This window comes from Nelumbo lutea, chromosome 1, assembly GCF_056320005.1.
Source record: "Nelumbo lutea isolate HS-2025 chromosome 1, American lotus-T2T, whole genome shotgun sequence".
In the NCBI taxonomy this organism is placed as follows: Eukaryota; Viridiplantae; Streptophyta; class Magnoliopsida; order Proteales; family Nelumbonaceae; genus Nelumbo; species Nelumbo lutea.
Window position 1 is genome coordinate 92,211,561 of NC_142684.1, and position 26,081 is coordinate 92,237,641.

General features: G+C 38.6%; 1 protein-coding gene across 18 annotated transcripts in view; it reads right to left on the reverse strand.

The window, feature by feature from the left end:
• Positions 1-1,251: 1,251 nt before the first annotated feature.
• Positions 1,252-26,081, reverse strand: part of LOC148876130 (phosphatidylinositol 4-kinase beta 1-like) — a 58,281-nt gene continuing 33,451 nt past the window's right edge. For 2 of the 18 annotated variants that reach the window (XM_088966198.1, XM_088966196.1), the window contains 9 exons: positions 15,388-15,457; positions 13,833-13,930; positions 13,644-13,748; positions 8,227-8,280; positions 6,515-6,658; positions 6,313-6,366; positions 6,118-6,192; positions 2,251-2,334; positions 1,252-2,105 (listed from right to left, as the gene is read on the reverse strand). In XM_088966198.1, coding sequence (XP_088822324.1) covers positions 2,004-2,105; positions 2,251-2,334; positions 6,118-6,192; positions 6,313-6,366; positions 6,515-6,658; positions 8,227-8,280; positions 13,644-13,748; positions 13,833-13,930; positions 15,388-15,457 — 786 coding nt within the window. In that variant the 3' untranslated portion in view covers positions 1,252-2,003. Of the gene's footprint in view, positions 2,106-2,250; positions 2,335-5,779; positions 5,844-6,117; positions 6,193-6,312; positions 6,367-6,514; positions 6,659-8,226; positions 8,297-9,567; positions 9,684-9,763; positions 9,828-13,643; positions 13,749-13,832; positions 13,931-15,387; positions 15,458-26,081 lie in introns of all 18 variants that reach the window. The other 16 variants (XM_088966199.1, XM_088966197.1, XR_016105569.1 and 13 more) reach the window with 15 other exon arrangements.

Here is a 26,081-nt window from a genome sequence, read left to right on the forward strand (position 1 = left end):
AATAAAAGTTTCTGAGGTAGGCCGAAATCTAAATCTCTTCTCACTCTGGTCCCATCATGTGGCGTCTGTGTGCATGCATATTGGGATCTGCGCCTCAGTGCTCTCCTCACAGCCACATTCATGTGTACTGGAAACATCTCCCCGTGAATAATAACATAGAAATACTGGAGATGTAATTAACTAATTAAAGCCTAAAGATTACTATGTAACTCAATAATACTTCAAATTTACTTGCATGCAGATACGGATCCCTCAGCAATAGCATATAATCAATCATGAACTAGATATACTCAGCCCAAATTCTATTTTGGGCCTGCCCTTCTCTCTTCTAAGACTTTTCAATTATCAACCAATCACTAGTGATGTGGTAATCGGTGCCAAGAGATATTGAAACATCAACTAAATTATTTCTCACCATTTTTTTTTTAATTTGGAATATATTTACAAATTTAGTTTTATCCCGCTGGCTCTGGCTCACCATATTTTTAAAACATGTACATTTTCCATTAAATTATACATCTTTGGAGCCAGTAAAACAGTTTCCTCTTGCTTATTGAACAACTTTTAGGCTACCGCCTATACTATCAAGTAGCCACATTGAAGCATAATCCAGTATTACCATCTTTAAGGCTCCACTCATTTTCTGATAAGTTGGGGAGGAGGGGGCGCTGGTCAACTGAAGTGTTGTTCTCATTTACCAATAATCCCATATTTTGTTTGACACAGGACAAGAGCTGCCAAAACATTATAAAACAAAATTACCCCTTCTAAGTTCTAATAATGAAACTTTATAGGTAAAAATGAGCAATTATTTTTACTTTAACAAGAACCACTTTTGATCAAAAAGAACATAGGAGACCTTGATAAGTGCATTCACCCAGGTAAAGGACTAACCAAAAAACAAATGTGGCCTAGTGTTTGATAAACGTAAATCAAAGACATACTAAACAGATACAAAAGCCTCCTATTATTTTATTGTGCCAGATGTCAGGGTTGCTTGACTTGAATCGCCCATGTCTGATTCCGAAGTCGTGGATTGCCTCTCCACCATGTGTTGGTTCTTCCCTCTTCTTTTGCATCTGTAACTAGAAATCGAGACTTAAACTCATTAACGGATGTTTAGAATGTTGGTCCATTCCAGGGTTAAAAAGCACACATGTTATTAGCCAACCATCAATACACCCTTCACGGTAGAAGAGATTCAAGCTCACAACGCAACCCTGCAAGGTACTCTGTAGGGTCACTCGTATATAATCAAAGCAAATGAATCGATTGCCTTGTACAAGAAACAGAGTAACAAAAATATATATTATACATTCAAGCGTTTTGATACAACATAAACAATTTTCCTTATGGGCATTTGAACTTTTTGAGTATCATGCCAAGGTAGGCATAAAATTAATAAGCGTTGATTGGAAGAAACAGCACTGGACCTTTGCAATCTTGGAGAATCTCCACGTTCAACCAAAGAATCAATCCACTCAAAAACGGTTAAGATGTACAAACATTGCAAGGACCACTCTTTCAGATCCTTCCACCAGCCTGAATTCTTAGCAAGACCACCTCTTTTGACTGGAACATTCTTTTATACCTGGGATGCTCAAGCAGCACCATAATTACTGTACTCAGTTTGAAGTCAATTGTAGTTTGGCTCAGAAAAATCCACCCGAATCATCTTCTGTACAATTTGTCAAAGGTGAGCAGCTGGTCTGCATCTCTTCCAAGTCTCAGAAAACAACAGTCATCTTGAAATTACACCCAACAAATAGGAAAGAAACCCTGCCACATATTTTGGTTGGGTAGCTTCCTAGCATCTGCAAAACTTTTCTCAAATCTGAGAAGGAATGAGACCACAAACCAATATATTCAACTTCAACCAAAAACTTCATAGCCAGCTCAGAGAGTACCAACTCCTCAAGTTTGTCAGCACTCTAATAGAGGCAAGTATCTTTGGTTGCAATTCTTCACATGACCAGCCCATCTTAACCAGAAACATCATAGCTTCACAATATCCCATTTAAGACCCGCTGATAATAATCATACTGCCGTGTCCGCCATGCATCTAGGCTGCTACTTATGAGGGAGAGTACCAAAGACACACATTGCTGTTTCAGATAATTAAACATGACTGAGAACCTAACTAGATGCTAAAAAAGGTAGTATGATGATGTATATGTGTGTAAATGAAGGAAAGGAGACCCTGACATTGTTCCAAGGAACAAAAACAAAAACAGGAAAAAGAAAACAAACCTCTTCAGTTAAGCTCAAATGAAATCTTTTCCTAAGGTTCTGTATAGTCCGTGGACCACCTTTAAAGCATGGGAAGCCAGAATCCTGAGTCCAACACATTTGAAAGTAATGTTATAAGCCATACCTATGAAACAGGTATTCCAATCTTACATGCACAAAATGTCAAGACAGAAAGCATCTATCATTGCTTAATCTGATGGAACATGGATCATTTCATCAATAGCACAATCAACTGAAAAGCTTTTCAGACATTAAACTTTTACTCTTATTTTGAGACTCAACTCAACAGAGCCTGTCTAAACTACATGGGGTCGGCTACACAATTCAACTCTGTCCAGGGTCATATATTTGATTAATTGTGAGCCCTCAAATCAAATTTTCACCACCTCAACTAGCATTCTTTTTGGCCATGTTTCCTATTGCTTCTAAACCCTTGCATTCAATCACTAGTAGTGTGGTAGTCAAAGCGGAAAAAAATTTGAAAGCAACCAAAGGCTCTGCAAGCAGAGGAGACAAACTAAAACCCCATGAACTAAATTGAAAGTGGCAGAAAACAAGACAAAAAACATTAAGAAACAAGCCATCTTAGATAGAAGGGGAAGAAAGACTCTCAGCATCCAGAGCCCCAGCGCAACTCATTCCTCCCACTTTCATTCCTGGACAAGCCATTGGACATCAAATTAGCCATTCTGAAGATCTTAACCAACTCTTCACTCTATTCTCCAACCATCTATCCAACCAAGCATGCCAAACAGGCCTAGATTTTCATACAATTAGATAAACCTACAATAGTCATAGGCCTCATGAAGCTTAACGTATAATGGCCTTATAAAATTAGTTCCAAGGCATATGTTCACAATGTTCACCAGTGCACATTATATTTGCCACATATGATGTGTACACAAAATAGGGCAGCCCAGTGCACGAGGCTCCCGCCAATGTGGTGTTTGGAGAGAGACAGATGTATGCAGCCTTACCCCTGAATACAGAGAGAGGCTGTTTCGATGATTTGAACCATGGTCACAAGAACCCTATATGATGTGTAGCATCCAAGGTAATATTACCAATCATCTCATGGCCTCATTTAGAACATTTCCACGGTCAAATATCAACATTACCAAATAACCTATCCAACCTATCGCATTCATTCGAGTGTCAAGTCCTAGGAATCAACTACTAGTAACCAGTTGGTTGAAGAATGCAATCATTAAACCAGATTTACCATTGGCATAGTTTCCTAAATAGAAAATTTCAGTAGTGTCCCCCATCTTCCTAGTTCCTACTGCACAGGACATGCAGGTTTGACCATAGTTGACAAAATAATGCCACCTGATGGAAGATATATAAATTAAAAAGCGTTGCAACGATGAAACAGTGAACAGTATATCATAGATATCAAATATATGGTAGATCATATTTGCTTCTCGAAGAACCTTGCTACTTGAAAAAGAACCAGATTCCCTTGGGTATAATCCTAATAAAATCAACCTTTGCAAAAGGAACTACAACTCAAGAAACGTGTTACTTTAAAAAGGAATAACTACTTTCCAATCTTTAGAGTTTCAGTGCTTATTGCAAAATGGTTGGAGAGAATCATGAAAGATTTCTTTTCAAAGCTTGAGGAACAAAGGAAAACCAACAGATTATTGGGAGACTGCTTATAAAGCATGTGGCTTGTGTACAGGAAGAATGGTGATTAGTAAGTCCCCACCTTTTTCAGGTGGCGGATAAAAAGGGGAAGGATAATGTGGAGAGGACTAAGGGCTGCAATATGTTGGACATTGTGGGAGGAAAGAAACTCTAGGATATTCTCAGAAACCCAAAGAGGAGCAGGAGATCCGAAGGCTATCATACATATTAGAGCGGTACAGTGGCTGAAATATTTGGAACTATTCACAGATTACACTGTGATGACATGTTGAGGAAGTGGGGTGAAATTGCAAATTGCACACAGATCAAGTCAGTAATGAAAGTGGTTTGGACTCCCCCACCTAGAGGATTCATGAAATTAAACTTTGATGGATGCAGTAGGGGAAATCCGGGGCAATCGAGGATTGGAGGTGTTTTTAGGGACGAAAATGGGGTCATCTCTGCCATGTTCTCAGGCCCAATTGGAGTGGGTGACTCCCTTAGAGCTGAGATCCTTGCAGTTATGGAAGGAGTCCGGAAAGCTAAGGAGTTGAACATCAAGAAACTCATAATTGAAGGGGATTCAGAGGTGGTGATAGGATGGCTGACTAAAGATCAAAATGGTTTATGGAAGTAGAACAATGAGAGGAGAAAATTCATGTGGCTGGTGCGGGAGATGGAAGTTAAGACATGTTGGGTTAAAAGATCGGCTAATTCCCTAGCTGACGGTTTAGCTAAACAAGGGGCAGAAAGGGATTCACTGTTTTGGGCTAAGCTGTAACTTTAGTGTATTCTTTTCTCTTTTTCTTCTTTTTTCTTTCTTTTATGAGGTTCTTAGCGACTCTTGGAAGATAAGTGTGTTTGTCTTCCTCCTGTAAATTTTCTATTGATGATTAATGAAAGTGTTATTGATCAAAAAAAAGAAAAAAAAATTAGTAATTCCTCACTCTTGGAAAAAATGGCAATGGAAGTTCCCTATGGATTTAATTAAGCTATGGCATGGCACATGTCATTAGCACCCATGGGTTGATGACCAATAGTTGGGATGTTGGGGTTTGCTACAAGAGCCACTCTTGTCTCTCCCTTGAAAGCAACCCATCACCTATTATCTCTCCTTTTATAAAAGCAAAACCATTTCTTTTTTATGTTTTCCCTCTTTGATTCAGAGCCTGCATGGGACCTAGGTCTTAGAAGAGGTTTGAAATTACTGTTCAGAGTTGCTGAATTCTTTGGAGGGAGACTTCCTTAATACATTGTCACCTGATAGTAGATTGTGGTCCCTTAATCCTGTTGGGTCTTTTTCTTGTGAATATTTTTTTAATGTTTTATCCTCTTTTACCCACTCCCTCTTGATGTTTCAGGTGAAGGCAGTTTGGAAGAGTAAGTTCCATATCAGATGTGGGCTTTTTATTGGCATATATTTCATTTGAAGATTAACAAGGCAAATGGTGAAACTACTTCATATTTTTTCTCTCCATTTGAATGTAAGTGTAATCTCTTAGGGAAATGGTGAAACTACTTCATATTTTTTCTCTACAAGGCAAATGGTGAAACTACTTCATATTTTTTCTCTCCATTTGAATGTAAGTGTAATCTCTTAGGGAACATGCAAAGCCTTCACATGAACACATTTTTCTCTCTTTAGGCAAATGGTGAAACTACTTCATATTTTTTCTCTCCATTCGAATGTAAGTGTAATCTCTTAGGGAACATGCAAAGCCTTCACATGAACACATTTTTCTCTCCAAGAAAAAGAGAGAGAAAAGATTTGGTGCAGGGAAGCAATGCCAGGGACAGTTTAAGAAGAGAGAAATGTGGTGACATTTAAGGAGAAAATATGCACTAAAGAAGCATTGATTGATTTTGCTAAAAGTAGTGATATTGGGTTAAAACATCATGCCTCTTTAGCCTGTTCTCCTTGGATAAGAACACAAGGGGATGGCAAAGCATAGCATCATTGTCCTCTACAAGAAGCAAAGTTACCATCAATTAGAATTTGAGTCAACCATCACTGAACCTTATATGATATTTTGATGAATGCAGTACGGGAAATTCAAGCAACCTATGAATTGGTGGTTTGTTTAGAGACAATCATGGTGGTATTCTGGCAATGTTATTATGATCAAATAATAACAACAACAATGAAATATAACCCAACAACTAGTAATCATAATAAACAGACTCATATTTCAAGTGCCATAGAAACCTAGTTTCCTAGAAAATGCCAAGTTATGTTACCTGTAACATTTTAACCAGAAGTATGATGCGCTCTGCATGCTTACGGCATGTTAGGAAACCTTGTATGCATAATACCTGCCGGCATAGGTGGAAGGCAAAATATAGACTTAGCAACGTGCATAACTAAGGGAACATGGAATTTTGATATTTGCAGATAAATCACTCAAGAAAAGGTCGGGAAATGTGCTCAGATACTTTGAAATAGTCGAAGAACTCACTCGGAACCCCCTCAGCATCAGAATCCATGACCTAGCACCAGAAGAATATTTTGATCAGTTAATGATCACAAGCTAAGATGATCAGATTGCAACATATCAACACCAACAAATATGCACCAACTAAATATTGTATCAAAAAGGGAAGGACCATAAAGCTCTATATGAATGTGAATTATAACCTCAAGAAGTTCACGAGTTAACTTAAATGGTGCACTCTCAAAATTCACCCCCCCTGGTGAATTGGAAAGCATAAAGCCAAAATCAATATGTATAATATGGCCTTCTTCATCCAGCAAGAGGTTTCCATTGTGCCGATCCTTCACCTGGACAAACCAAAAATAGGTGGATGAGAAAACAAAACCAATAAATCAAGCCATAAGACTAGAAGAAGCATCAGGAGACTCGCTTTGAAATCATAAATCTTCATTCAAAAATCTCTAAGATGCAGTATATGATATTTTTTGTTCAAAAAATGAAAAGGAAAAACTACAAACCATTACATACCTACTAAATCTAGTCCTAAGGGCTAAGGTGAAAATAAAATCCATCAGATATGTATATGGACAAATTTCCTCATTATCCAAATTGTTTCCTCATCAATAAAGAAATGAAACTAAAATATCAGAAATTGCGTTTGCAGAAAAAACTAGGCCTTTAATCTAGGTAGCGTTCACTAATTAAGTTGTTTATATGGTAAGCCAAATGTTCATTGACCAGCTTCAAGATGTTAGGTGAAAATAAAATACAAAGGAACAATGTTTATTTTACCAGAAAAAATTAAGTGACAAATATACTTATCATAAAAAAAAAAAAAACTAACAAAAAAAATCAACTTCAGGGATTTAGGCTCTGCGTGGACCTGAAACGTGCTTGATCCCAGCTTTTGATTTGAGGCCTTGGGTAGCCCATGATCAAGGTTGTTCGTTGGTAACTGATAATTTTGTTGGTAGTCCATGTGCAAGTTAAAAAATGATTGCCATTAACTAGATGAGAAAATGTTCTTTGATATCCAAAAAATGTTCTTTGGGGCATTTCATCTGGAAGGCAAAAGCCTTTCCAGAGTAAACATCCCATTTAGATGAACTTCAAGATTTCAGCAAGCCTAAAAGGTTACAGTTTGGCTGGGATGGAAACGTGGAAGTAAATCAGGACTGCTCTCACAGGGTAGTATTTTGTTCTTAGGATCTTCCAAGGTATCCTTGGTTCTGATTTCTCTTATTATTGCAAATGCCATACCTTATTTTTTATTTTTCTTCTCAATGCCTTTTTTTTATCACCAACAATCAAATTTTTTGATTTATAGAAAAAGAAAAGAAGGAGAATCTTAAGTTCCAAGCACCCCTGTGATTCAGCTCTTGTTTACATGCCCCTATTTACATATGCACAAATCTTGGTTTCAAATTACAGACTTCCCCTTGGGAAGACAACCCCCTAAATAGTTTGTTCCTATTCTCTGTCTTGTTTCTTTTATTTTCCTCCTTTTTTAATGTCTCTTCCCCATTGATAAAGAAAATCATTATGACCAAGTATCCAACTTCTCATGATAGCATTGTAGTAAGATGGTACCCTCCTTCCAATGCCTTCCTCACCACACACACATACACAAAAATAAAGAAATAAGTCAATAAATAGGTGTCGATTTGAAAATTATTTGAGTGATGGATCTGAATGCACAATTGCTTTCCCTAAAACATGATAGAAACAGAACACAATATAATTAACCTGTTAAACTAACTGAAACAGTGGCAAAAATGATAATATGACATGGTAACATTGCACAGATCTTAGGAAAAGCCACCACGCCCACAAAATATGCCTTGTCTATATTTTTTGTGTGTTCATGCATGCATGCATGTGTACGTGCATGCGTGAGAGAGAGAGAGAGAGAGACCTGTAGAAGATAGCATAATATAGAATACCCAGACATGCTTTCAACAAAATTTCTCTGCACAAAAATTAAACTACTCAATTGAAAATAGGCAACAATGTTCTGCTACAATAAAATTCAAACTACTTGACACTGGAAAAACAAAATGCATCTTTTTGAGACAACCAGATCAGATTATTTTTGAATGCGTGTACAGTTAAACCATTCCATCTGTTATCATAATTGACACCATAATCTCACCCATCCAATAAGAACAGAAAAGAAGAGAGAAGAAAAAAAAGAGGGAGGAAATAGACTTGTTAAGTTAAAACATACAAAAGATGACCATGGAGAGATAATGGTTCTAGTAGTTGACCATTTGATGAGAAGGGTCTGTCAGGAAACTCCAGAAAACTCCATTGGAGGAAAAAGAATGCATTTTTTTTTCCTTTTTCTTAAACTACTAGACAGATTATAGATCCAGTACAATGAAAAACAGATGGTAAGCAAATGGAGTTCCCTGCATACAAAGATTATCAACATAAAAAGCTCTCCCCTTGAAGATTCCGCAACATCGTTAACCTTCTTAAAGTTTGATAAAAGGCAAACAGACCCTTGTGTATAAAGCATACTCAACATCATTTGCCTCTATGTTTGATAACAAGTCTAGAATCAAAGAGAAAGAAAAGAGGAGAGAAAGACAGTAGAAAAGAAGAATATTTTAGCAGAAAATTATCAGTGGCAGCACCCAGACTGACTTATATATTAGGGTGTTAAAATAAATATGAAAATTACAAAGGTACCCCTGGTTAGAACTTATTAGAAAAAACAGTCCTAACAACACTCTCCCTCAAGTTGGGTTATATATATCCATCATTCCCAACTTTGTACAAATGTGAACATGCCAGATACTTGTAAAACCCTTGGTGAAGATATCACCTAACTGCTCAACATAGCTTACATAACGAATGCAGACTTTACCAACTTCAATCTTCTCGCAAATGAAATTCTTGTCTACTTAAATATGTTCTGTCCTCACATGCATCACAAGATTGCATGCTATATTAATTACAACCTTATTGTCACAATACAATGATATTGGACTCTGAACTTCAACTCCCAACTCCAACATATTCTTCAGCCACAGCACTTCTACCACACCATGTGCCATGGCTCTATACTCAGTCTTCACACTCAACCTAGCAACCACCACTTGTTCCTTACTTCTCGAAGTCACCAAATTACTCCCAACAAAGGTACAATAGCATGGGGTAGATCTTCTACCACTGCCATCAACTGAACCTGCCCAATCAGCATCAGTAAATGTCTCTACCCTCAAGTAACCATGCTTGGAGAAGAGAATACCTCTACCAGGATAATTCTTCAAATACCTAAGAACTGTCTCTGTAGCAGCAAGACGAAAGGTCCTAGGAGCATGCATATACTGGCTTAACACCCCAACTGCATAAACTGTATCAGACCTGGATATAGATTAGTACAATAAGTTTATGATTACCATCAATTGGAGCACTGTTTTAAAAGCATAAGGGACATTTTGCACCTGTGGCACGAGGTGTGAGGTGCAAGGTGAAGCACACGCCTTTTCGAAGCAAGGTGCAAAAATGCTAAAAATTTCAAAAAGCAAAAAATTAAAAAATATTAAACACAATATTAGCTAAAATATGAAGTTAAGTTTTAAAAAACCTATTATCTCAAATTAAAATACATAAACAGAACATGTAAAACGTATTTAAAATAAAAATTTAAAAACAAAATCAAGCATAAGTTGCATAACAAATAAAACACATTGAAGCATGTAAAACTCTCTATCTCTTTATCTTTTCCCAATTGCATTGCTTCAAATAGCTAATGCCATGTTAAACATTATGCATTCCTAATTCTATGAACCGCCTTTGTACCAAGCCCCTCAATCACCAAACACACCATTACACAGATCACAGAGTCAAAAACTTTGTAGGAGATCCATAAAACAAGGCACAAGACAAATCCGAATGGATCTCAAATCACACAACCAGAAAAAACTGAGAACTACTACTCCAAGAGCCCAAAACTCCATCATAGGTAAAGAGAAAACACCCAAACAATCATCATTTTGGTTCTATGACCAAATCCCTTTCAGATTGGTAGTCATTTCCAGACAGAAGAGAAGAGAAGAGGAAGGGAGGACCACACAAGCTTCAACCTTCTGTCAAACCTGCTCTGATACCATCTAGATTCAAAGAGAAAGAAAAGAGGAGAGAAAGACAGAAGAAAAGGAGAATATTCTGACAGAAAGTAACCAGTGGAGCACCAACAGAACCAGATCACTCCAACAGTCCAATTTGTATAGTGCAAGAGTAGAGAACTAGAATATGCAAGGACCATACAACAACGGTCATGCATTGGAGTTCTATCTTGATTGTTGGTGGAATAGGCTCTTTATTGAAAGAACCAAACGTTCAAGGCAATGGACATCCATTCATAGCAATAGTAAGACTGGAAAGAAAATTACTCTTCATTGCAAACACCAAATGTATGCTGAAAAAGTAAAATCATGATAGAAATACTAAAACAGTCATTAAGGTTAATGAACATAAGAACATATTAAAGAGTGATTAAATGTTATACTATATGCATTAGAGGGCGGCAATGATAATTCAGATTTGAGCTAAGTGACAGAAGTTGAAGCATTAATCTAAAACCTCTAAATATTCTAGGATCACTTCAAAGTGACTTCTTTGCATGAAACTGTATCAGTATATGCCAGCTCAGCTGATGCCTGCCTAGTTTAATGGACTACTGACAAGACACCAGCCACCCCCCCCCCCGAAAAAAAAAACATTGACACATATTCCCAAGAAATATAATGGCCATCTTGTTTCTACATCATGGTTTTAGTTGAGCAAAAGAACATGTTATCACTCCAGTCCTATTCCCAATTAACCTTTTTTTCCCAGGGAATGGTGAATCATAACTAGCTCCAATGGAATTATATCCAAAAAGAAAAGTAGTGCACAGGCTGTAGGTATATGACAGAAAAACCAAAAAAAGAAAAACAGAACAAAAACACAATGGAACCTAAAAGAGTAGAAGCCGTTGAATTTGGACAGCTAATCCCTCTGGTTTATTCACCTACTCTTCCCTTTTCAAGACTCTCTGTCAATAGTGGCCTCCCTTGCAGGTAATTTTTCCCTAGCGATGCAATACGAAAAGGACCAATACCACCCAAATGCCCAACATTTTAGCTTTTTAATAGGGAGGTGAATCATGCCAAAACCAAAGGAGGTCCAATTGGTGTTTATCATCCCTCATGTATTTCCCTTTTAGAGCAAGTAGTGAAACAGTGAAACTACATTTCACCTACCAATCTCCTGTCCATGTGCATCTATTATTTGAGAATTCTTTTCTTCTTTCTTTGGATATAGGAAGCTGGGACTTTATTTAGAATTTTGTGCTTCTCCTACCAAAGAGAAGGGGCAAAATTATGTAGAGGTGTACTAGAGAAGCAATCTTATGCAGTGTATGGGAAGAGAGATAATAGAATCTTCGAATAAAAGGAGTAATGGAGCAGTCGTGATCAAAAACATAACTAACATAGTGGCTCATTGGGTGAAATTGTTGAAAGAAGATAATGCTTTCATTACTGATGACATCACTAAGAATAAGCAGGTTGTGACATGCTCTTCTACCTTGAGGAACCTTGCAAATTTCCCCTGGTCCCTCAAGCCTCTAAGATCATTAAATTAAATTTTGACTAATGCAGTTTGGGGAATCTAGGTGCGTTAGGAACTAGGAGAGTCTCCATAGATGCAAATAGCAACATACTAGCACTGTTTTTGGGACCTGTTGGTCATGGGGGTTCTACTTGGGTTGAACTTCTTACAGTTCGCCAAGGGCTGACTAGCTACTGCACTAAATTATACACATTTTAAGGTGGAAGGGGATTCAAATGTAGTTGTAGGGTGGCTCATAAGAAGTGAAGTTCATGTAGGTACAAAGGCACAATGAAGGAGAACAGAAAACTGTTAAAGGAGCTGAGTGTAAGTTACAAATGGACTCCAAGATCTGTCAACTACTTGGCTAATGTGTTAGCTAAACAGGGAACAACAGAAGCCAACTCGATTAAGGCTTACCACACAAGATTGGACATTGTAAATAGCATATAGATTGGGGCTAGCAAATTTTCTTAGTCATGTGCCGCAAGGGCAATTTGGTTTTTTTGTATGTTTTTATTTTTTAAGTTGCCCTACAGTATATATGCTAATATGGTATCAGAGCGGGACAGTGTGCTCTAGACCACTGTTTTCTGATTGTGACATTTTTTTCCTTTTCTGGACTGTGAATGGAAAGAATGATCTTGGCCCAGGCCTGAGAACAGCATACCTGCTTCTCTCTTCTATCTTGGCTGAAACATCAGGAAATGATACCAGAAATCAGTGGATGGTTGGTTAAAGTGTTATAAGAGGTCAGTGAATTCTTATATATATATATATATATATATGAACTAACAGGGACAAGGTCTGTACCACTTGTAACCTTAGTCCTTGGTAGTAAAACCAAAAACAGTTCAGATCTTGTATTGGCTGAATGGTGCAAGGGAGTTTGATCCCTTTTTTTGTGGATCAAAAGATCCAAAATCATAGAAAGGTCAGAACCTTTGTAGGTCATGAGTGACCTGGTTCTGTCAACAAAGTGCCGAAGTGATTCTTTCTTATGTTTGGTTTTAGTTGTTCCAAACCAATTAATACCCAAACAGACCATATGTATAATTATTTATGTGCATATTGGCATATTACAAAGATACTACCAATCTAATACCTATTTTCGTCTTTCACCATAAAAAAATATCTATTATGATGTCCAAATATGTCAATTTAACAAATAAGTTGGTTTTTTGTCAAATTACATGTTAAAAGTATAGTTGTGAAATATAATTGGGTCTTATAAAATATCTATTATGATGTCCAAATATGTCAATTTAACAAATAAGTTGGTTTTTTGTCAAATTACATGTTAAAAGTATAGTTGTGAATTATAATTGGGTCTTATTGGGTCAGACCTGATGGTCCCAATTACAGATCCTACGGGATCTGGTTTGGAACTGGTTTTGCATACTTACTTATCAGGTCAGGTCCGGATCTACCCTGACCAAAACCAGACCCAACCCATTGACAGCAGCATCTGCAAGGAAATGGCACCAGTAAACCATGCACACTTCTTTCTAAAACCAATAAGCAAACAAAAATATAGGAAAAATGATGTGATACAAACAAAACAAAACACAGAGTTTCATTGACCAATGTCAAGAGGGAACTAGATATCCATTATAACAATCCGACTATCAATTCATCACTGTTGTCTTTTTATGCATAAAATAATAAGAAACTTGACAAGAAGAGCATGAACCAAATCACATTTACTACTTATGAAAAAATGATCACCTGGGCTAGCTTAAAACTTGGAGAGTTTTCTTGATACTTGGCCACAAAAAAGTCACGTAAGCTTGTGATGTTAGGGAACCTACTTTTGATAGAATGAATTGAGGCCTACAAAAAGTAAGAAATAATGTTATTATAGTTAAAACATTTTACTGGAACATGAATAGAAGTTTTCAAAAGTAAAAATGTTACTGTATCTGGAATTGTTTCAATAAGCGCTGTGTATGAAGATGTAACCAGGACTTCATAAGGACGCAACCAGAGGGGGAGACCAGCTTCTTGAAATATATCTATCATCAGCAACCATGTATGGCATCATTAAATACAAGTTCAGTTAAACACATACGACTGGATTTTTTCGGCTCTACAAAACCACCTAGCTTTAACTTATATTTTTATCAGTAACAAAATATATTATATAAAAAATAAAAGCAAAGAATACAAGGAGTACACCAGGAAGAAGCCAATGACAAAAAAAAAGCAGCATGTCCAAAGGAATGAATTTAGAGAGACGTGAGTATAAATGGATGAGTGGAAAACCAAAAGAGATAAGATCAGAAATAAGCAATTGGTAAGAATATAAGGGTAGCCCCAATAGGTGATAAAATGACGGAAGTAGACTAAGATGGTTTTGTAATGTGCATGAAAGACCACTTAAAGCACCAATAAGAATAAGTAACCTATTGCAAGTTAAAGGTCTAGAAGAGCTAGAGGTAGCCAAAAGGACAAGGGTTGAAGTAGTGAGAAATGACTTGAAGACCCATAGTTCAACTATGGATATGGCACAAAAAAGAATGGAATGGTGGAGAAGGATTCATGTAGCTAACCCCATAAAGTTGGGACAAGGCTGTTTTAAGTTGAGTTGAGCGACAACAAAAGTTAAACATGGATCATGTAGGTAAACTAAAATTTAGTTATACTTCATCAAAAGTAAAGCTATAAAGGCTATAATTTACTAAATTTTTAAATGTAACAGTAATCCAATGCAACATTGTGTCTGAAAATGATGGCACTGCTCTTATATCTGTAGTCACCTTATAACCATTTCTTCATCCTTTCATTATTTTGGTTCAATAATCAATAACAAGGGAGAAACTGAGAAGGATGCCACACATAGAATTAGGGCAAGATGGGTAAAATAGAGCAGTGCATCTGGAATCTTAAGATTTAGGAGAATATCACTTAGGCTAAAAGGAAAAATTTATCAAATGGTTATAAGGTCAGCAATGTTGTATGGAGTGTGTTGGGCAGTCAAGAAATATGTCCAAAAGATTAATGTAGCATAAATACAAATGTTGAGATGGATAAGTGGGAAAACTAGATAGGATAGGATCAAACATGAACTTATTCAAGGGAACCTAGGAGTAGCTCCAATAGGATAAAATGAAGGAGTAGATTAACATAGTTTGGGGCCTTGGAAGGGGTAGACTGGGAACAGTCCAAACTTTGCATTTTTTTCCACACAAAGTGATTGCCCTCAGACTCGAACCCGCATTCCCACAATTGCCAGCCCAAGATTTTACCATTTCAACCAAGTAATGGCCCCTAACTGATAACTTAAGGGCCCATAATTTAACAATGGATATGGCACTGACATAACAGAATGACAGAACAGGAGTCATATGGCCAACCCCATATAGTTGGGACAAGGCTTAGTTGAGTTGAGTATGTTCCTTGAAGCATTGTAGACTCAACAAAAGACAGTGAAAACTGATACATAATCATTTGAAAAAGACAAAACACCTACCATAGAAGTGAGAAACTAGTTGCACAGCAAGATGTTCCTGCCTACAATCATCACCACTTTTTACAATAACCTACAGGAGAAACAAAAAAAACCAACAGATACATTGATGAGAGATACATATATACATAGCATTATTGAATGAATAGACATTATGAAGATCATTCATTTTTTCTTTTGATGAGTAATGGTAAAATATTTATTAATTATAAAAAAGGTAATGATACACATCAAGAGGGGAGAACCCAAAATAGGAGGCTAGCCTTGGTTAACCACCCAAAGAAACAAAAAACTCAAACAAGTTGGCCCCAATACAACTGATCCCTTGTTTTGCTAATACATCAGCTACTCCATTGGCTGCTCTTGGAGTTCACATTACTTGTGCCTGCAGGTCCTCTAATAGTTTTCTCACCTCTCTGTACACATATCTGAAGCTCCAAGCCACCTTTTGATCATCTTTCAGCCAAGCTATGACTGTTCTTGAAGTATCCTACCACTTACACCTCTATCAAGTTCAAAGATTTCAACCGCCTCAGGCCTGTGAGTGCTACCCAAGTCTCTGCCCAAATTGCATGTCATACCCCCAACAGACCTGGGAATAGTTCTAGAATATTGTCATGTTCATCCCTGATTACTCCACCTATGCCTAAGGGGCCAGAGTTACCCAGATTGCACCCACCAAAGTTAAGTTTTAGAGGTCCCGAAGGCGGAGATACCCAACTAACTACTGGTTTCACTGTCCAAGGAGCAGAATTAGCCACTTGATTCCAGTTTCTAAGGATATCATCCCTTCTAAAATCAGAAAGAAATTGTCTAGAGTCTTAGCCCAGTGCACTACTTTAAAAGAGAGAATGTCAGTCAGTTCTTCAATAGATCTTTCCTTCTCTCCTAGGTTCAAAGTATCAACACAATATACCCGATACAGAGCATATAGTATCATATCTTTGGGCCCCAATACACCTGTTTACAAGTTTTTTTACAAATTCATTTTTATATTAAATAATATAATTATACTCAAGAAAAAACTAAAAAGAAAGTGTTGAAATAATTTAGTTGTTGGTGTTAGGGTCTGTTTAGCTAGTTAAAGCGTTTTTTATTTCTATTTTTTTTACTTCTGTTATGTCTGTTATTGTACTCACTTACAGCAGGGGCACAAGGGTCTTTTCCCTTGTTATTTCTGCTGCCCTACATATATTATAATAAAAGTTGGTGCCACCAGCACTGTTACATTGCTAATCCCTTCTCTTCTCTTCTCCCTTCTCTCTTATTCTTCTCTTCTCTTCTCTTCTCTTCCTCTTATTTCTGGCCGGCCACACTGTCAAGATGGTATCAGAGCAGGAATACTGACTAAGAGAACAGATCGAGCAAACTTCACTGATCGAACAGATCGAACAGACTTCACTCTTCCAACTTGCTGAATCTGGGCGGAACAGAGATCTGAATCTGGACCGAGGAAAACAGATCTACAACTGGTACAGTCCTTCCTTTTTTTATCTTCCTTACCCTCCTTGGTCGTGTACCAAGTGAAAAAACCAAATGAATCTGGGCGGCTGAATGCTATCAGATCTTTATACCTCTGTTTTTTTGGGATCGTGTGATCCTGTTCCTGTGCTGAGGCGACTATAGGTCAAGGATGACCTGTTATCTCAATTATTTGGCTTGACTATAAGTGTTAAGGATCTCTCCTGCTGATTAATGTTCTTAGACATTCTAGAAGGCTGGTAGGTTGGGACTGTTAAACCGTAGAGGTCTGAAATCTGCCGAATACTGCTTTTTTTTTGTCCTGAAATTGGTACTGTTTGTGCTCAGACCTGTTTCAAACCCAAGTGTGTGGGTGTGGACTGAGTGGAGCACTTTTTTTTGTGGAGTAAGGAGGGGTCCTAAGTCCGGTGTTTGGGATTGATTGTCTGTTTTGACCATGTTGTCTGAGAATTCTACTACTTCAGAGATTTCAGAGAGCCATAACGGAGTGAGTGGGGGAATGGATATGAGTTTCCCCATGGCTGTTATTCCCTTTGATGGTCTGAACTACCTTGAGTGGTTTAGGGGAATAAAACTCTATATCACTGCTAGGGGGAAGATAGGATATATCAATGGGAGAGTGAAGGAATCGGAGTACGGAAGTGCTGAATATGATAGGTGGAACCAAGAGAATAGTATGGTGATGTCTTGGCTCTTGGTTTCCATGCTGCCATAGGTAAGGAAAACTTTTATGTGGGCTGAAACTGCTTGTGAGATATGGGAACAAGCGAAGTCTACCTATTCAGAGCAGAGACACTATGCCAAGATATATCAACTATAAGTTGAATCTTCTACTTGCAAGCAGGGGGAGAGGAGTCTCTCAATGTACTATTCTGATTTGACATCAATATGGAAAGAACTTGATCACTATCAGAATGTGAATTGGAAGTGTGATGAAGACGCAAAGGCGTATAAGTCACTTGTATCTCAGCAACGGGTCTTTGCCTTCCTCCTAGGGCTGAATCCTTCATGAGTCCATCAGGGTGCAGATCTTGGGTAGTAAAGACTTGCCATCAGTTCAGGAGGTGTATGCCTTAGTGCAGTCAGAAGAGAGTAGAAGAAGTGTGATGAATTGTGTAGAAGGGGAGTCAATTGCCCTAGCTGTCCGGGGAAATTCAGATACAAATGTCGGAGGTGTTTTTAAAAAGGGTGACTTAGAAAAAAAAAAAACAGATGATAAGAGTAAACTTTGGTGCACTCACAGCCAAAAGACACGACACACGAGAGATACATGTTGGGATCTCCATGGAAAACCTAAATGGGCACAGGATTTGGGTAAGAAGTCAACACCTGATCAGGGCAAGAAACCAAGCCAACAGAATCAGAAGAAGTATAACTCAGCTAATATGGCGTCAACAGAGACCAGTCCTTTGGTAACTCAGGAGAGGCATCCCAGTTCTGACCCTAAGGAAGAAATTATCAACTCCTTTCATGAACATTTGGAATTATATGGTAGGACTCTCCGCCAGATAGATTCTGGTCCTACTCCCTCTACCTCTTTTGCGTCTACATTAGGTAATGCTACCACTGCCTTCCATGTGTCATCTCATACCACCGATTCTCCTTGGGTTATTGACTCCGAAGCCTCAAACCACATGACCGGTAAGTCAAATTTATTTCGGATATATAACCTTCTCTCTGGGAGAGATAAGGTGAGACTAGCTGATGGTTCTTTTTCTACCATAGTTGGTCGATGTACCATACCTCTCCCACTTGGCCTTACCCTTCCTAATGTATTGCATGTTCCGAAATTACCTATTAATTTGTTGTCCATTAGTAGTATAACTCACTCCTTGAACTGTTCAGTCACTTTTTTTCTGTCTTCATGTGTGTTTCAAGATTTGGCCTCGGGGAAGACGATTGCTAGAGGAAGCATGGTGGATGGTCTCTATGTGTTGGAGAATAAAGCTGGACTTGTAGCTACAGAGTCCATGAGTTTGTCAAGTAAGAGTCAAGCCTATTTAAGGCATAGTCGTCTAGGTCATCTTTCTTTTGAGTCATTAAAAGTTATGTTTCCAAAGTTGTTTGAGTCCTTGTCAGTGAGTCGATTACAGTGTCAGACATGTCAATTGAGTAAACATTGTAGAAGTTCTTTACCTTTGCGAAATAAAAGATCTGAATTTCCATTTCATATTGTTTATTTTGATGTTTGGGGCCCTGTTACTCTACCCACTGAGGTTGGATATAAGCACTTCATTACCTTGATTGATGATTATTCTAGATACACCTGGGTTTATCCTATGCGATCTCGAGATGAAGTGCCAAAAATTGTGAAAGACTTTCAACACATGGTGTTCACTCAGCTCCAAACGGAAATCCATATCTTCCAGCCGGACAATGCGAAGGAATACTTCCATAGTGATCTCACGGAGTTTTTTGCTTCAAGTGGGTCACTTTAGCGAAGCTCTTGTGCTAGGACACCCCAACAAAATGGTGTTGCTGAACGAAAGAACCGTCACCTTCTCGAAGTAGCTCGTGGCTTATTAAATGATATGAATGTGCCAAAGCGTTTTTGGATGGATGCAGTCTTATGTGCTACATACATCATCAACCACATGCCCTCTCGGTTACTAGAGTATAAGGCCCCACATCAGCTTTTGTTTTCGATAGCTCCGTTGTCCACCATTCCGATGCGTGTTTTTGGGTGTCGTTGCTTTGTCCATAACCTGTCCCCTACTCGAGGTAAGCTTGATCCTTGGGCTATTCCCTGTGTTTTTCTTAGTTACCATTTATCTCAAAAGGGGTACCACTGCTATGATCCTACCTCTCGCAAGTACTATGTCTCCATTGATGTATCATTCCTTGAGACTCAACCTTTTTTCTCGGTTTCTCCTCAGGGGGAGAGTAGGGTTGAGGAGAAACAGGCAACTCAAACTCAACTACCTCCTTTACCCGATCCTCCTCTATTTCGGGTTTTTCATCGTTGCCATAAAAGCCAGTAGAGTTCAAGAGTCGTGGAACCTGACACTATGCAACCAACATCATTGGATTCACTAGAGGCAGATCTGTCTCATCAGCCAGGTACACTTGCTCCTATTGATATGTCAGTTCCTTTAAATGTTGATTCACCTGTCATCAATGATCTTGATATTCCTATTGCTAAGAGAAAGGGTGTTAGGTCTTGTACCATTAATCATCCTATCTCTAATTTTGTGTCCTATGATCATGTTTCACCTTCATTCCGTGCAATCCTCTCTTCTGTGGACAGTGTCCCCGTTCCTAAGAATGTGGCAAAAGCTTTGTCTAAACCTGAATGATCAGATGCAATGCAGGAAGAAATTGATGCTTTACACAAAAATGGCACTTGGGAGTTAGTGGACCTTCCTGAAGGGAAGGAACCGGTGGGTGTTCACAGTGGAACACAAGGCTGATGGAACTGTTGAAAAGTACAAGGCTAGACTGGTAACAAGAGGCTTTACACAGGTATATGGAGTGGACTATGCAGAGACTTTTGCTCCAGTAGCCAAGACGAACTCTATCAGGATCCTTCTTTCATTGGCAGCAAATCTTGACTAGGAACTTCACCAATTGGACATCAAAAATGCTTTCTTGAATGGCGACTTGGAAGAGGAAGTGTACATGACCCAACCTCCAGGATTCTATGCCAAAGGCAATGAACAAAAGGTGTGTAGGTTAAAAAAATCTTTATATGGGTTGAAACAATCACCTCGGGCTTGGTTTAGTAAGTTCCATTTAACAGTTCAACAGATGGGGTTCAAACAATGCCAGTCAAATCACACTCTATTTGTGAAAAGAGGTGAAGGGAAAATTGCAGCTCTTATTGTGTATGTGGATGACATAGTGATCACAGGAGATTGGGAGGCTGAAATACGGAGACTAAAAAAATTCTTAGCCACTCCATTTGAGGTGAAAGATCTAGGCCCCTTACGTTATTTCCTTGGAATTGAAGTTGCCCGCTCTCACAAGGGCATCTTTATTTCCCAATGGAAATATGTACTAGATCTACTAGAAGATACAGGCAAGTTGGGGGTAAAACCAATTGACTCACCAATTGAATCTAATCATCATTTGGGAGACAGTCAGGGAGAGCTTTTGAAATATGTGAATAAGTTCCAGAGACTCGTAGGGAGACTTTTGTATTTGTCTATGACTAGGCCTGATATTTTGCTTATGTAGTGGGTGTCCTTAGTCAAATCACTTTGAAGCTGCAAAGAGGATCCTAAGATACCTCAAGAAGTTTCTCAGAGCTGGTTTGTTGTTCCAGAAACATGGTCACTTAAAGGTGGAAGTATATGCTGATGCATATTGGGCAGGAGCAATCAATGACCGAAAGTCTACCAGTGGGTATTGTGCCTTTGTAGGAGGAAACCTGGTCAAATGGAGAAGTAAAAAAAAAAAAAGTGTGGTGGCTAGATCTAGTGCTGAAGCAGAATATAGAGCGATGTCTCATGGGGTTGCTGAAATCATGTGGATAAGAAATCTGTTAGGTGAACTGGGTTTTGCAGTGAGAAATCCTATGTCACTCTACTGTGACAATAAAGTTGCCATCAATATTGCTGCTAATCCAGTCCTGCATGATAGGACGAAACACATTGAAGTGGACAAGCATTTTATTAGAGAGAAACTTGTAAATGGTGAAGTGTGTACTCCATATGTCAGCTCAGAAGAACAACTTGCAGATATCTTCACCAAAGGTCTTCATCATGTGCGGCACAAAGATTTGTGTGACAAGTTGGGCATGATTGACATCTATGCTCCAACTTGAGGGGGAGTGTTGAAATAATTTAGTTGTTGGTGTTAGGGTCTGTTTAGCTAGTTAAAGCGTTTTTTATTTCTATTTTTTTTACTTCTGTTATGTCTGTTATTGTACTCACTTATAGTAGAGGCACAAGGGTCTTTTCCCTTGTTATTTCTGTCGCCCTATATATATTATAATAAAAACTGGCGCCGCCAGCCCTGTTACATTGCCAATCCCTTCTCTTCTCTTCTCCCTTCTCCTTCTCTTCTCCCTTCTCTCTTCTTCTTCTCTTCTCTTCTCTTCCTCTTATTTCTGGCCGACCACACTGTCAAGAGAAAGTACCAATACACCTCTGCTGATACATAGGTGTGTCGATACTTTGAACCATGCTTCTCTCTGAAGATGTGATTGTTCCTTTCTTCCCACACACACCACAAAATTATGCCCTTGTACATCCCCACAATACCTTTCCCCTTTTCTTTGGCAAGGAGAAAAACAAGGTTAGGAATAAACTTTTCAAATCCAAAGGTGGGTCCCATCTGTTTCCAAATAAGGAGAGACAAATTCCAGATAGCAAACACAAAACTACAGGAGATTAATAGGTGATAAGAGCTTTCACCATGTGCTTTACATAGAGGACAAACATGAGGTGAGAGAACCCACCAAAGCATTTCTTTCTGTTGTAAAATCTCCATTGTGTTGATTTTGTCATGGTAAACCTCCCAACAAAAGGCTCTGATTTTGGGTGGAGTTGGACTGTTGGACCTTTCCAAATAGCATTTATAGGACAAGTCAGAGAGGAGAGGGGGTCCCTCAAAACTCATGGAAGAAAAAGTTACAATAAAAGGACCTAGAGGTTGTTAAAGTCCAAATCCTCTTACAAGGTTAGTTGGGGTCAATGTGGATTTCTTCTAGAATGGTAAGCATGGAAGTGACATTTGACATTTCAAAATCCCTTAAATCCTCCCTTCTCAAGCCCAAATCCCAATGCATCCCATTGTTAGAGACTAAGACACAATGGGAAACCAAGCAATCTTTATTGGAGGTCGGGTTATAAAGTGAAGGAAAAGGGCCAAGAAAGGGTGATCCCCTCACCAAAGGTCCTTCCAAAAGATAGTTTTACACCCTTAATGTACTCAAACCTAATAAACAACAAGAAACAAGAAGAGATGGTTGAAATAGCTTTCCAAGGTGAAAACAAGGAAGCCCTAGCATGAAGCTCAATGTTCGTCCATTGAGTGTAGTCCATGAATACTTTTGATAACATGGTGCCAAGGCTTGTTTAAATCATAGGGGAACCCCCACAACCATTTACCCAGAAGTGCAGTGTTTCTTGGAGTAACTTGTCCAATCCCTAACCTTCCTCCTTACACTTGCACATTGTTTCCCAATTAATCAAATGGTTCTTTTTTTCGTTCTCCTAGTTCCCAATGAAAATCTCTCATTATCTTTCTCAATTCAATTTTTTTTTCGCTATTGAGACTAGGATAGTAAATTGGGATATTGTTGAAACTTTTTTTTTGACCAGTGAGATTGTTGAAACTTGAAAGTGGACTTTATGAGTGTTAAACAGCCACCAAGAGATATGTGATTCTTCTTACAAGTTATTAACCTCTTAGTTAAATCTATCAATGACCAAATTCCAAAAACTAGATGTAGGCCTATCAGATGAGAATGGTCTGTGAACCTTGAAAACGGATTGAAGAATGCCACTAGGGTTTGGAAAAGTATGTTGGTGAAAGGGCTGAAAATTGCAATGTCTGGGGGTGAAGAGGATCAGAAAGCCAAAATGTTGAGTAACTAAGGAAAGATTGGGAAAGGATGAAAAGTCCTTAGTCAAAGGTTGGTTCCCCTATTTATAGAAATGGGGAGGCGGGTTGCATACATGAGAGTGAACATTCTAGAATATTCCTAACCTTAACCGACATGCAGGGGCAGATCCCGCCTTTCCCTAGAGAGCATGTGTCCAAAGGGGTCCATGAGGCCATTATGGCACATCCTCGAGGGCTGCTCAGGGGGCAACATTTGTCAATACGGTTATCAAGTACAGCAAATCATGGTTTCCCTGAGACGACAATCACACATCTAACAACCTAAGGTGGGCTCCTGTGTGTTTGAGTCGCGATTTGGTATTGCAAGATCAAGCAAATAATGGTTTGGACTTGCCGAGCCTCGCTCTGTAGTGATGTCGTATCATGTTTCTAAAACTCTCGACTCACAAGGTCGGACCTCACAAGTCACTAAGTCAAGTTTCGCTCAGTCTAGTGAGGTCATTCTCGTGTCGTGTCCACGAGATCTTCTACCTCATGAAATCAATTCATAGTCTTGCAAGACTCATTTGTCGAAACTCACTTAGCTTTGTGAGGCCACACTTATCCGTTCACTAGTTGCATTCTGCAGGGCAGTCTTGCTCTATTGATGATATACCCTTTTCATGGAAGTCCCTAAACACCCCTAATAAGTCTCCCTTGAAAATCTCCCAACAATTTTGAAAAAAAAAAAAAACCATTGTAAATCCATCTAGCCTTGAAGCTTTTTCAAGAGTAATAATAAAAAGACATTTATTAAAAAGAAAAAAGGTCAAAGAAAGGGGTGATAAGATGGCACCACATCAATACAAAGCAACTAACGACCAACAAAAGTAAAAATGGTCATTACAAATCTGAAATTCAAGCACATTCCAAAAGATTTCCCCCCAATATGATCTGCTAATTTGTTCAAACTCAGGGAGAACCAGAAACCAGTCCAAGACATAATTTCTAACTAAAGCCACCAGCACCTCGATAGCTATGGACAACACCCCCTAAAAGACCCATAGCAACCAATTCCAACCACTTCCCGCTGCCCTCACCCAAAATTTCTTCCTCCAAGTCCATGTTGAATGACTGCATTTTTTTTTATCAGTAAAATTCTTTCATTAATAACAGAGAGATTAAGATACAATAAATAAAAATTGCATAGGAAATTGCAATCTCCAGCAATCAGTTACAATTCTGCCCAATACAAAGAAGATCTATTTGCCCCTTGTTTTGCTAGGGTATTCGCCATCCCATTTGCATCCCTTTTAACCCAACCAAACTGAGAGTTGAACTTCCTTGCAAGTGTGTCAATTTCTCTTAAAATAAACTTGAGCTTCCAAGGTGCTGATGTGATGTTTTTGGCCCAAGAGATGACCAATAGAGTCTCCTTCAATTTCTGTCTGTTGTTCCTATCTGCTCAGCCATCTTTAGACCTAGAAGTAGGGCTAGAGATTCAGCCTGTATTGAGTCACCATAACATATTGGTCTAGAGTAGAGTGCCACCACCACACCTAGATAATTTCTAAACACATCCCCAATGCCTGCCCTTTCAGGGTTGCCAAGAGAACTCCCATCAAAATTCAGTTTTAGTTCGTTCCGTGCTGGTGGATTCCATTCCATGCTTACAAGAACTTTGGGTATATCTGTTTGTGCTATTTCAGCCCAATTCCTTAATATCTCATTCGTGGAGTAGTTTATAAATATCTCCATGGTCTTCACTCAATGTGCAGTTCTGATTTTTATGGCTTCAATAACTTCCTCCGTTGTTTTGCTTTTTCCTGAAAAGATTCTTAGGTTTCTTTCCTCCCAAATAGTTCATATTGTAGCTGCTCTCCCTGACTTCCATATACATTTTCCCCTTTTCTTCCGTTGACACAGGAAAGAGGGGCTAAATAGACTTATCACATCCTGTGGGGGAGCCCATCTACATCCAAAGAGAGAACAAACAACATTCCAAATACCAGAAGCAAAAGAGCAAGATAATAGTAAGTGGGTTAGAGTTTCAGCACATCCCAAACAAAGAACACGCACATGAGGAGAGAGGCAATTGTTTGGCCTCCTTTTCTGTAGCACATCACAAGTGTTTACCTTCCCTAGGAACACTTCCCAACAGAAACTCTAACCCACTGGGAAGTTCACCCCCATAGGGTTAATATGACTGAGCAAACCAAAGAAGGATGCATAGGAAAATAAGTTGGGGACCACACTCTACAATCAGCTATAGATTGGTCCAAGTAGGCCCTCTCAAGTGTTGAAATGAACAGCACTAGAGACTCACTCATTTTCACTCAATCCTCTTCTAAAGCCAAAATACCAAGAGATCCCTGATTCTGAAAGCACACCAAACCTAGCAACAAGTTTGTTTTTATAGTTTGATAAAGAGTAGAGGTTTGGGAAATTGAACATAAGAGGCACATCCCCAACCCAAAAGTCTTCCCAGAATAAAAATTTGTTGCCACAACCAACATCAAACCTAATAAATTGAAGAAAAGTTGGATATACCTCAAAGATTGCCTTCCAAGGAGAGGATGGAGCTGCATTGGGGGCTAATTTTGCATCCCAGCCATTATCTACATCACCATGTAAGCTTTTAACGACCCTGTGCCACAACCTTTCTTCCTCACAAGGGAATCTCCATAGCCATTTCCCTAGGAGGGCCTTGTTTCTCTTTATTAGGT